This window comes from Montipora capricornis, chromosome 3 (assembly GCF_036669925.1).
Source record: "Montipora capricornis isolate CH-2021 chromosome 3, ASM3666992v2, whole genome shotgun sequence".
In the NCBI taxonomy this organism is placed as follows: domain Eukaryota; kingdom Metazoa; phylum Cnidaria; class Anthozoa; order Scleractinia; family Acroporidae; genus Montipora; species Montipora capricornis.
In genome coordinates, this window is record NC_090885.1 from 12,380,678 (window position 1) to 12,393,177 (window position 12,500).

The 12,500-nt window shown below is 36.0% G+C and overlaps 1 protein-coding gene across 1 annotated transcript in view; it reads right to left on the reverse strand.

Moving 5' to 3' along the window:
• Positions 1-12,500, reverse strand: part of LOC138042282 (tubby-related protein 3-like) — a 29,787-nt gene that overhangs the window by 12,575 nt on the left and 4,712 nt on the right. Inside the window, exons 3-5 of the mRNA XM_068888129.1 lie at positions 11,648-11,714; positions 10,717-10,762; positions 2,475-2,561 (exon numbers count right to left, since the gene is read on the reverse strand). Coding sequence (XP_068744230.1) covers positions 2,475-2,561; positions 10,717-10,762; positions 11,648-11,714 — 200 coding nt within the window. The remainder of the gene's footprint in view (positions 1-2,474; positions 2,562-10,716; positions 10,763-11,647; positions 11,715-12,500) is intronic.

Sequence of the window (12,500 nt, forward strand, 5' to 3'; positions counted from 1 at the left end):
CCAATCACTGTAATTCTCAGTTACAAAAGAGATATATTCATCATCTTCTAAAAGACTAGAATTAAATTTCCAAAAGGAAGGTCCCCGTCCCGTTTCTTCAATTCCGTTTATGTGCATTGTAATAGCGGAGTGATCCGTTCTTATTGCAGGAATAATATCTACATCTTCTACCTCTTCTTGAACACTACTGCTTATTAGCCAAAAGTCCAAACGTCGCTGTATTGTAGGGTTTTTTTGTCTCCATGTAAAGCGCTTAGTATCTGGATTTCTTATTCTCCAGATATCAGTCAGATCATAAGATGAACACAAATCTTCAATTTTTTTACAGGATTCTCTTACTTGAGGTTTGCCTCCAGCTCCATCCAACTCAGCATTGAAAATAACATTGAAATCGCCTCCAATAATAACTTCACAATTATCCTCTAATTCTAATTTATCGAGCTGTTTTTGAATTTCCTCGAAGAAGATGCATTGATCTTTGGTCTTATTTGGGGAATAAATATTGACAAAAACAAAACTATATCCCTGAATGACACCTTTCAAAATAATAAATCTTCCTTGTTCATCTTCTTGGCGTTCTTCAATATCACAATCGAATTTCTCCTTAACCAAAATCATAACCCCCCTACTGTGCTCCGAACCATGACTAAAGAAAATGTCGCCCCTCCACTGCGACTTCCAAAACTTTTCGACGTCTGGAGTACTGTAAGTTTCTTGTAAAAAGATAATATCGGATCTCTCTTTTGTTAACCAGTAAAAAAGTGCCTTTCTTTTGTCAAAAGAGCGAATCCCCCGAACATTTAGAGATAGAATTCTAAAATTTAAATTCCGATTAGTGAAGATTTCAAAGTTTCATTTCAGTGAAGAGAACGGAACAATAAATACGTCAAGAGGCATCTGAATACGTGAAGCTCAAGCCATGGGTGCACTGCATGTCCCTCACACAAGAACAATATAAAGTTAGCCCGCTAAAATGCGAAAAAGAAAACAAAAGGCACAAAGCAAAACTACGACACACAATTACATAGTTAAAAAAGTAGCCAGCGAAAGCTGTTAAATATAGAGCTACTAACACAAAGGGTCTTGCAATCCTCATAACACCTAGTAACAATGGAAACAAAAAAACCCAGTTCTTGGAAAAAAATAATGCAAATTTGGTAAAGAAATACTTTTATACATGACCTGAAGTTTTAGATTTTACGTTTTTATATTTGAACACCGTCAATAAACAACTTATCAGGCTCCGCCCTACTAAAGTAGACGGTCTTACCCTCTTCTTTTGCCTTTTTAAAACGATGCATCTTCTTCTTTCTATGCTCTAGAATTTCTTTTGGAAGGTCCGGTGAGATTCCAAAGTTTTTACCTTTCAATTTCTTCGCCTTTGACATGACCTCCTCACGATCAGGGTATCTTAAAAAACGCGCAATTATTTGTCTAGGCTTTCCAACAGAGGAAGTCCGCTTCCCAACTCGGTGCACCCTGTGAAATTCTATATTATCAGCATCTTCCACGCCGAGTTCGGTTTTTAAAAAATCAACCAAAACCTCCCTCGTGTCTTCGTTTACATCTTTTTCTTCTTTAATTCCAAAGAAACGAAGATTCTCACGCCGCTGATAAACCTCCATATACAGTTTCTCGTCTCTGAGAAGGTGAACTTGACTCTGTATTTCTTGAAAATTCTTCTTGAACGACTCTCTTTCTGCATTAGCGAAGTTCAAACCGTCCTCAAGCTCTTTAATCTTCGTTTCTGTCTCCTTCTTAAACACCTCGAAACTTTTGACCTTGACTTGAAGGCTACTTACTTTCTCGTCCACTGATTGAATTTGATCTTCTAATTTTTGTAGCTTTTCTAACACTTGGTCTAGTTTTGGCATTACCGTCTCCGCCATTTTCAGCAAAGTGAGCACCTCATCCGACTCGCTACTACGCTCAGAATCTGTGAATGATACGTTATGTTTTATCCTTTTGTCATCGGGCGAGAAGTTTTCTTCAGTAGAGGATGTTGAGGAGCTTTTCCACGTTTTTCTTTTAATATTTTTGGCCATGTGCCATATCCAAGAACGGAGCTAACACAAACACGTCTACACCAACATCTTGCCCGACCCAATCTTCCACAAGTGCTTACATGCAAATTGTCCAGATACATGTAAGTGTGAGGATCACTTTTTTCCTTCGTCTATAACCCATGCTTCAAATATACAGTCATACATGTAATTTTATTTCGATTTCTAGCCATTTTGGAAGTGCAGTTAAAATCCTGCTCCCTAAGAATGGCTGAATCACTGGTCCAAGTTGGTTGTCCGTGACATAGACTGTAGCTCCCATCCCAGTTGTATTAAATTCTTTTTATATTCAGCCAATTGCATTTTGCACTTGGCAGACAGGCAATTTTCTGATTGGCTGGGTGTGGTCAATCCAGCCTACACATTCCCATGCACTGAAAAAAAAAAAATGTAACCCATTATTTTACCCACCATGCAATTGTGTTCCTCCAAAGGCAACAGGGGTTCTCTCTGAATGACGGGACATTGGGCGAGCTACAGCATTGGCTTGAACCATTCCTATGAGAGAGAGGAGATAAGTAATTTATTAACTAGTCCATATATCAACATTGATTTTGGGTACAAAAACACTATCCTTCATATCACCACTAAAATTTATGCACCTCGACATGTACACCTTGAGGTTTAAATATTAAGAAAATTATTTTTGGTTTAATTCCTTTTAAGGTATCAGTATACATGTACATGTACCCCAAATGGCAACCTCACGTTGTCGCTGCCTCACGGTCGCATGTTTCATAAAAACCCCAATGAAGTATAAATTTTCTGGAAGTTGAGGAATTGAATCCGATTATTAGTTGATTTAAGGCAAGAAATAAAAAAAACCTTTTCTAAAATAGCGCTCCATTTCCAAAAGTATGTAGTTTCACGAATTGAGTTCCTTTCCGGTCAGAATTTAAACAGAGAATCAGAAAGTGATCGACATCGCTACATTTTCTTCACACCTTGATCTAAAAAACAGGGTCTGGTTGTCTGGTTTATTTTTGGGGTCTTATGCATTATGCATAAAGACCCCTAAGTCAGAGGCAAATCTTGTCAGTTTGTCACTTTGAGGACGAGAACACATGTGACAGTCTGGCTTGTAGACTGGGTACTCGTAATTGCGAGGTCATTGTTTTTCAAGTGTCGGCCATTGCTTCTAGCGTTCGTTGTTTGCAAATAAATCTGCGGTCATTTTCCCTGTTTTGGGAAAAATTTGAAGATTTTTCCGTCGCAAATTAGTTGTAAGGTAAGTTATTTGTGTTTCAAAATTGATCTGTTGTGCTGTTTCAGATTGGTTTTCTTTCTTTCATTTCGAAAATTAACTATCCTTTGCCTGCCTTGTTTGTTCTTTTTTATTTCATCCAGGTGACGTCGCTGAGTGGAATCGATACGGGAGTTGTTTACTCTCGCAAGCCAACATTATTTATTTAGACTCGGCTTGTGTTTAGTGCGGATTGCACTGAAGCTAAGACGCTTTCGCAAGCCCACATTCATTGGCTCGAAATCCGTTGCGCACCACATACCTCACAAGTATCTCACAAGCTATCACAAACCAGTATTTATCGGCTTGAAATGTCAGTGTGGGTTACATCCCAAACTGAAAGAGTTATTGTACTCTAAAAAATAGTGGCATTGAATAAGAGTTTTGCACTCTCAAAGAATAGTATTTCGTACTCTTACTGTTGTCTGCTACTAGCCGCCAGCATGGGAACAACAATCGAACAATACTGGTCAAGGATCGGCTGTCACAACAATTTTGTGAAAGTCAAGGATGCACTTTCAGGTGTGCGAGGGTGATTTTGGAATACGATGCTTATGATGTTTTACTTAAATATGTTTTACTTGCCAACATTAAAACAAGTTGTTGGACATTACAAGTCGTGTAAGGAGGTGATGTTTTGGTTTGCACAAATGATGTGCTACAATGTTTATATCCCATTGCTTATAAGGCAAGCAAATGATGTGGAGGAAAATCCAGGTCCTACAATATTTGATATCATTGATCCAACAACCACTGTGTCCGCTGACTCTAGTCAAGGAAGTGAAACAATCTTTGGTGTGAATGCTGGTAAAGTAATGTGTAGCAATGTCACTTCCTGGTATTATACCATCAAATACAAGAGTAATTCTACTTTGAACAATATTTTGGTTATTGGAAATAATCTATACAGTTCTATAAGATGTTCTGTGCAAACAAATGACTATTTGCTGTTAACTGATGTTCCAGACATGGTTTCAATATTTGATAGAGTACGTGTTTTTATTGCAATATAGTGTATTAATGCCATTAGTTAACAAACGACAATTGTAATTCCGTTGAGAGTTTGAAAATACTCCTAGAAGTGAATTTCTAAGAGACATATATGGACCAATGTTTGATGTCATGAACAAACTTCCAGTAAATGACTCACTATACACCCTTTTAATAAGTCTAATATATGCTGTTTTCTGCTAATGACGTCGAACTCTTGCTTTCAAATTTTATTTAGAAATGTACAAAGGCCTAAAACTTTTCTGATTTCTTTTCTTTTTTGAAGCCTTTGTACATTTCTGAATAAATTTTAAAAGCATGAGTTTGATGTCATTAGCGGAAAACGGCATATATTAGACTTATTAAAAGGGTGTATATTGTAATGAATACACTTTATCAAATATTGAAACCATGTCTGGAACATCAGTTATCAGCAAATAGTCATTTGTTTGCACAGAACATGTTATAGAACTGTATAGGTTATTTCCAATAACCAAAATATTGTTCAAAGTAGAATTAGCCCACAAACTAATATCTTGTATTTGGTGGTATATCATAGCAGTATGTGACATTGCTACACATTGCTTCTAGCATTCTCACCAAAGGTTGCTTCATTTCCTTGACTAGAGTCAGCGGACACAGTGGTTGTTGGATCAATGATGTCAAGCATTGTAGGACCTGGACTTTCCTCCACATCATCACCTGTATTTTTAGGTATTGCTAATGCTGTGTGTACCATCAATGTTTATTACTGCTACTCCAGTAGATGCTGCTAGTAACACTGTTGGAATCTCAGGATTCATTGGAGCATGTCTATAGGTTTTTACTACAGTGTGGTAAAGTGTTTTCATCAAATGGCTTTTCCCAGCACCACCACCTCCAGTTGTAAACAAATAAACTGGTTCAACATTTTGTGACTTCAGACTGTTGAGGTTTTCATTTTATTTCTAGTCCATGAAAGCACCCTGTTGTAAGCTTTAGGTTGCGTTTTTTATTATGTAATGATCTACATGTAACTGATCGACGTAATTGGTCATCAGATATTTCTCTTGGCTGTTTATACATTGTTACTGGTGATGGACTGATTTCCAGTAGTGTGGGGATTTGCACCAAGCTCTGAGAGTACTTGTTCATTGAATGCCTCATCTAGTGATGATTCATCTTACAATTCTTGTTGAATTTCAGCATTCTTTTGATCATTTATAAGATCATATGAATGTATGACAGTGCCATGCTTGTTTCTTAGCCAATCTAGTGCTTCTGTTACTGGTAAATAGCTGATAGAGATGATGTAGCATTCAGCAAGAGTTGTCTAAACTGTGCAAATGGCATTAAGAGAAATTTTAGTGGCAAGTCATCGATGTAAAATTCTGAACAGGTCAGGTCTTAAGGAACTCATTTCACTGCTGCATTGTTATGGCAAATTTTAAACCAATCACGCACATGGTAAAAGTGAGACCGTAGTACCAAATTCTGTAAGGGCTGAATGGAGTTAAGCTAAGCATAAGACCCCAAGTACGCATTGCGGACCTATTTTTTTATACGCTGTTACAAAACATGCATTAGCTTTGCTAAATATTCATTACTTTTGAAGGAGACAAAAATAAAAATTCCCTTACATAGTTTTTTTTGCCACATATTGGACATTCTTGTTCTTAAAAGAACTCTATGAGATGTACTGAATGTACCTGGGAATAACAAAGACTAAAATTTGGCTTTATTATCAAATTTGGGGTACACGTACATTTGTATACTGACACCTTAAAGAGAACCACCTTAAATTTCAACACAGTACGTACATGTACAAGGCTAACTTTGCATACTGAAAAATTAACACCAAACCTCATATACCGGTAATTATAATAATTATTGTACTGACATTGCCAAGCTTATTCTGTGTATCATGCAACTTGTTTTTCTTTAATGGTAACCCCTCTGAATGAAAAAAAATTGCTATCGTATCTTTTTAGTATTGGTCAACTATGCAAGGCAAATCATTAAAAAATTAGAATGATTCTAAAATGAAGACTACTGTACAATTCTTCAAGATGTCTTCACCGACACTATAAACTTCCAGTATTGCACAATGCTAAGTGTTTGCATAACCACTTACTTAAAGACAGGTATTTTAAAATTTAAAAAAAATTGCGCTTACATTGTACATATTGCAGGTGGTATCATACACGTACATACCTAATGACAAATTATGTTTTTGAAGTACATTGTATTACACCACTGCAGCTCAAATAGTCAACGTGAAAACAAAAATGAATAATTATTAGAACACTGTTAGGAAATACAGATATCTACTGTCCCAAAAGCACCTGCTCTCGAAAGCTGCAGTCTGGCTTGCTATCACCTCTTAGCCTCAAAAGACAGGAAGTGAATGTGACGTTTTTGTTTTTTGTTTTTTGTTTGAATTAGGAAACAAGAAATCTAACAATATTATTAAGCAGACTGAAACAATAATAACAAAAGTAAAATTTGGAGGTTGATAATGACATGTATTCTGGTATAAAGGCAACAAATACCGGTAAAATGTGCAGAAGGCAAAAACTGACCTGATTGGCACCAAAAAAGTAAATTTTGCTTAACACAGATCATGCTGGCTACAAATGATGTCCAAATGTAATTACATGTATATTTAAATACTATACTGTACTTTCATGCGACTACCTACATTGTGTGACCTACGACAACTACCTCTGCTTTAGAAAAAACATCATAGAACTATCCATAATGAATTTAAATAAAAACACATTTCATTTCAGTTGATCTTTGTTAATCACAGCCCTATGATCCCATAATAATAATAATAATAGGACATTTATAATGCGCAAATTCCATAAAATGTTCAAATGCGCAGGACAAGATTAAAAGCGAAATAGAAAGGCTAAAAAGCTAAAATTACAATTAAGATTAAATTTCCATTATTATAAAAAGCTAATATTACACAAGTAAACTCACAATAATAAAAACAACTATGATAACAATGCATGACGGAAAAGGTGAGTTTTTAGCTTGGCTTTAAAAATACTAACTGTGCTGGCGCTTCTTATGTCAAATGGTAACGCATTCCACAGTTTCGGTGCAGCACAGGTAAAAGAACGATCACCTAGTGTAGCTTTAGATTTAAAACGCGGGTAACTAAGTAAAAGGTTATCACTAGAATTCCTTAGATTGTATTTAGATGGGAGCCTAAGAGAAATGAGTGACGATAAATAAGTAGGCACTAAAAAATTTAGAATCTTAAAAGTAGTTAAAAGTATTTTAAAATCAATTCTATATTTAATCGGCAACCAGTGTAATTTCATAGATAAGAGGAGTCACATGACAAAATTTCTGTTCTCTAAAAATCCCATGTTCTTTTTCAATGAGAGAACAACACAACCTTCAGCTCATCAACCCTTTCAGAAGCATTAGAATTCATTAAAAGTTAGTAACTTGAGTCATTTTTCAAGAGCCCAGAATTACTTAATTATTAATTAAGGTTACTGCTAACAGGGCTTGAGACTAACGGTAGCCAACTAGCCACAAGCTAGTGAAATTTCAGTTTAGGCTAGTAGATTTTGAGCTTTCAGTAGCCAATGGGGCTAGTAACTATTGTGATGCAGTGGAGTTCTGAATGAAAACAAAAAAAAAATTATTTCATATGAATGGGGCAGAAGGAGGGAATAGAAACTAACAAAAACAGAAACTGTGCACAGATTCTATGGAATTTACTGCCTTACAAAATGATAAGTTGAAAAAAAAAAAACTGAAAACGCAAACGCGGATAACAGTTTCCCTGCTCCCAGCCATTACAAATAATTAATCACATGTGAAATCATGTGGAACTTGATCGTAAATTAATTAATTAATTTAGTTTAATTGCTTATATTGCGCGCATTCCATTAATATGATCATGCAGGCATTACAATATATAAAAATATCTATATAATATACATATATGAAACAAAATAAAAATGATAAACACAATAAAAATCTTATCAGTAAGCTTCAATAAAAAGATGAGTCTTTAATTTCTGCTTAAATAAATTGAAGTCCTCTAAGCAATTGCAAGAACTGGCAGGAACCGCAAGCACCTTCCGACAACTTGATCGCAAACAGTTTCATCTCCAATCAATTGTCGATGATTGCAAACAAGACGCAAGAGATAGAAAATTCTCTATCGTTACATGCTGTTCGTAACAAGTAGCATATGAATGCAAAAGAGAGGAAACAACGATATGGAAACGCAATCGTAAATTGTTTCTGCCTGTTTGCGATCAATCGACGATAACTTTTATGCATGTGATTTGCTTTGACGAAGAGTAATGAAAATAGCATCCCAGTACATTGTGGCAATGAGAATACTCCTCAAAACAGTGTGAGTTTAATGAATATCATATTGAGGAAATACCGCACACCAAATGTACCTGTAGTAAAATTCTCGATCACGAAGAGCCAGTTCCTGCACTAGAATTTGATACTGGCTATGCTGCAGCCATTGCTGCTCCTCAAAAATGCATCTTGACAATTCCTCTCTGCCTTCTTCTTTGCAACAGCTCCAACATAAGAAGAGGTTGAACACGATGTAAAAACCTAATTCTGTTTTTAATTTTGCGCCCATTTCTTACGATGTCACGAGATCAGGTTGCGTAAAGCAATCACACATATGAAAAATAGAATCGCAAACACAATCGAAAAGTGACAGTGTTTACGATCAAGCCATCGCAAACTGTTTGCGATGTTGTTACGTGTACATATGGAAACAGATCAGGTACTTGTTTAGAAGTTGAATCCAAACATAATTTATTTCGAATAAAAAAAAAAGAAAGAAAGAGATAATATGGAGTGCCTTATCTTGTTTACTAGGAATGGTGTTCAAATCTCACATAAAAAGAGAGAAAACTTTCAAGCGAGCACAGTGATTGATTCCGAAAAATCCTTCAAGCATAAAACACAAGGATAATGCTGTTAAATCTATTAAAAAGACTGCTTATATGAGCCAATTCTCCACTAACTACATGTACATGTATGTTCTGTCCTTCCAAATTTCCTTTTTATCCAATTTAAGATGTTATTTTGCCGCATTCCACTGCTTTTGTGCTTCATGCGTAGAATGGCGATTTCATGTTGAAATTTCAATCGCAAATAGCTCAATTTATAATCAAAGGAACAGCCTTTCCACAGACCTCCTAACAAGCAGTTTAGTTTTATGTACGGTTTATTAATGAATTTACTTTATTCCACGTTTTCCATACTCCAGTGCATTTGTGAGTTGCAAAGATATGGCAAAAGTTCCGAGAAAATTGGCCTCAATGCCGCGAAAACTTTGCCTTTGTGAGAAAAATAAGGGAAACCGTAAACTCCAGGTTATTTGTGCCGCTGTTTGCGAGGATGGATATGAGAATATGGAAATATTTACTAAAAGCGAAGGTTGTGTTTGCAAATGTGGCATAGTTTTCAGTCTCGTCACCAGAGCCTCGGATCGACCCAAGGCTCTGGGAAACTCTATGTACTAGTGAGAACATGCATCGGAAGGTTCTTGTATCCAAAAATTGGCTATTTGAATGTTACGGCGCCTGCTACAGGGTAACTCCTCATGCTAAACATGAATGCACCAATTAGAGACGCTTTTAATTCTTCTTCACCAAAACCAACGAGAAGACAATTTGTTTCAGGGTTCCCCAGAGTTCTTCTCTCCCTCAGTCAAGAGAAGAGCTCTGGGGTCGAGATTGGATAGTTTTTACAAACTGCGCATGATGAGACAGGCTAGTGCAAATTTAGATTTGGCTAGTGAAATCAGACCTGATACTAGCCACTACGTTAGTGAGATGAAAAGTTAGTCTCAAGCCCTGGCTAACTTTTTGGGGTGCCTTCTGGGAAATCTTTCGTATGAGCGTTATTTTCGGTAAAACTCCAGCAAACTATATATCACCAAAAAGATAATAGAAAGAAGAATCCGAATACATGAACATTTTGGTTTACTATGGCTTTATTTTGCGCGCGCAAAGCTTCAAACTCAAAACCATAAATGTTCACTTTGCTAAATTACCCGTCTTTGCATTAACACACACAACCAAACAAGCAATGTTGGTCAATGATTTACTGATCCTTGAAGCAATCAAACCTGAAAGACAACAAGAGCTGACCCCACCAGAACCTTTCTGTTGCAAGACCATCCAAAACTTCGCAAAATATGTTTTTTTTTGTTTACATTGTACATGTACATCTGCTTTACATAATAAACAAAGATCAATAATCATTATGTAATAATGACATTTGACATAATCAACAAACAGGTTGACACACTTCTCTAATACAGTCATGACACTCTCTTGCTCCATAACTAAGATAACATTCTTGCCCTGCATTATTACTACAGTACACCTATATGTACTCTAGGTAAAAAAAAAAAGGTTATAAATCACTGACCTGGCTGTGCACGTTTCATTTCCTGTTTTTTCCTCATAAGGTCTCTCTGTAGTGGCAAACAAATTTGTAAGTGAAACTTGGCGTAAAGTATTATTTATTAAAAGCAACTGGGACAACAAATCTTGATAAATTAATGATTCTGTCACAGGGAAAACTTTGCAGTGAGAGGAGAGTGTCCATGATGCTTAACATACTGTAATGCCTACTAACACCTGGACTAAACTTTGGTGTACAGTATGCCACTTTCCACAAGCAAATTTCATTTAGCATTTTCTCTTCTTTCAACCTTACACAGATATGTGACATTTCATTCCAAACAGAATTTATTTCATGTTTTTCCACTCTATGAGGAAAAACTGGTGTTCTTATCCCACTTAAAGGGGCTAGGTCACACAATTTTAGGCAATTTCAGCACTGATTGAATGGTAGAATTAACTAAAATATCAAAATACATGTAACTGTTCAAAACTATAGAAGAACTCTAACAAAACACCTGTAGGGAAGCCAAGAAGGGACCTGGATGGACAAAACTGGAGAGGATTGAAATGGATTGAATTTGGGTAAATTTGAAAAAAATATAATATTTACCTTTTTCATTTTAATCTACATGTACCAATAATTATTACATGTACAATATCATGTAGCTTTCTAGCACTGCTAGTCAAAACTGTTTAGCTGATCACTGAACACTGTACTGTGTTAAACATCTATAGCAGGCACAATCTTGCAAAATTCACCTCTTTTTTGCAATAGTGTGAGTTTAAAACCAGCAAAACAATCTCTAACAATAATTTCTCGAACCACAACAAACCAATTCATGGCTTGGCTTCGCGAAACAAAGATTTAAGAAGTTAATCCACGTTGACGTCGACTGCAGGCGCACTCGTCTGTGAAAATTACATCGAAAATATTTATTGGTCCACTTTCCTACCTGTTGCTGTAATTTCCTTTCTCGAACACTGTTTGGATTGACCACGAGGGAATCATCTTCATACACACTATCACACAACAAAAACTAACGAATTAATAGTTAATAAAGTAATTGGCGTCAGCTGTTGTGGACACCCTGCCTTAACCCAGTATTTGTTTATTTTCTGTTTACATTGTCATGTTTTGTTAATAGTTTATTTAGAAGGCGAAGTTTAATAAAATAAAAAATACAGTGTTTTAGTTAGCCATTGAAAAAATCAACCAACGAAACTGTTACTCCTCATAAAGAATCTCAGAGGTTGGGAACTTGAATTTGATTGGTCGAGGCCTTGTGGTTCAATGGTCACAGTGCCACAGTATGTACAGGTACATGTTGTACATGTATGACAGCAGACCACATTTACAATGTACAGCAGGGAAAAAGACCTCTTTAGCTTGTACCTTTTGTTTTCCCATTTCAGACCATGTGATGTTGACAAGGGAATTTTCCTTTGGACGTTTGCGCCAATTGTTTGTGTTCAACTTTTACTGCGCAGGTAACATGACTGTAATATGTCACACATTACTTCAAGCATTAGTCAAGATCTTATGGCGACAAAAATGCCAGGAAAAAATTTCCAGGTGGGCTAAAGAATGGCACATTTATTTCCAATTCATCATGAAACGTTAAAGAGAAAGGACTCGCTAATCGAGTACTGGTTGAAAGTTTTGAAAACTTGAGGAAGGTTAGTTTTAGTCAGCAATGTTGCGTTAATTTAATGAGTTGGTTTTTATTACGTTACGAACTTCTTAGTTCAAAATCAATGCATGTTTTTGAAGTTCTTTTCCTTTACTTTCACGAAAATAGAGCAGAA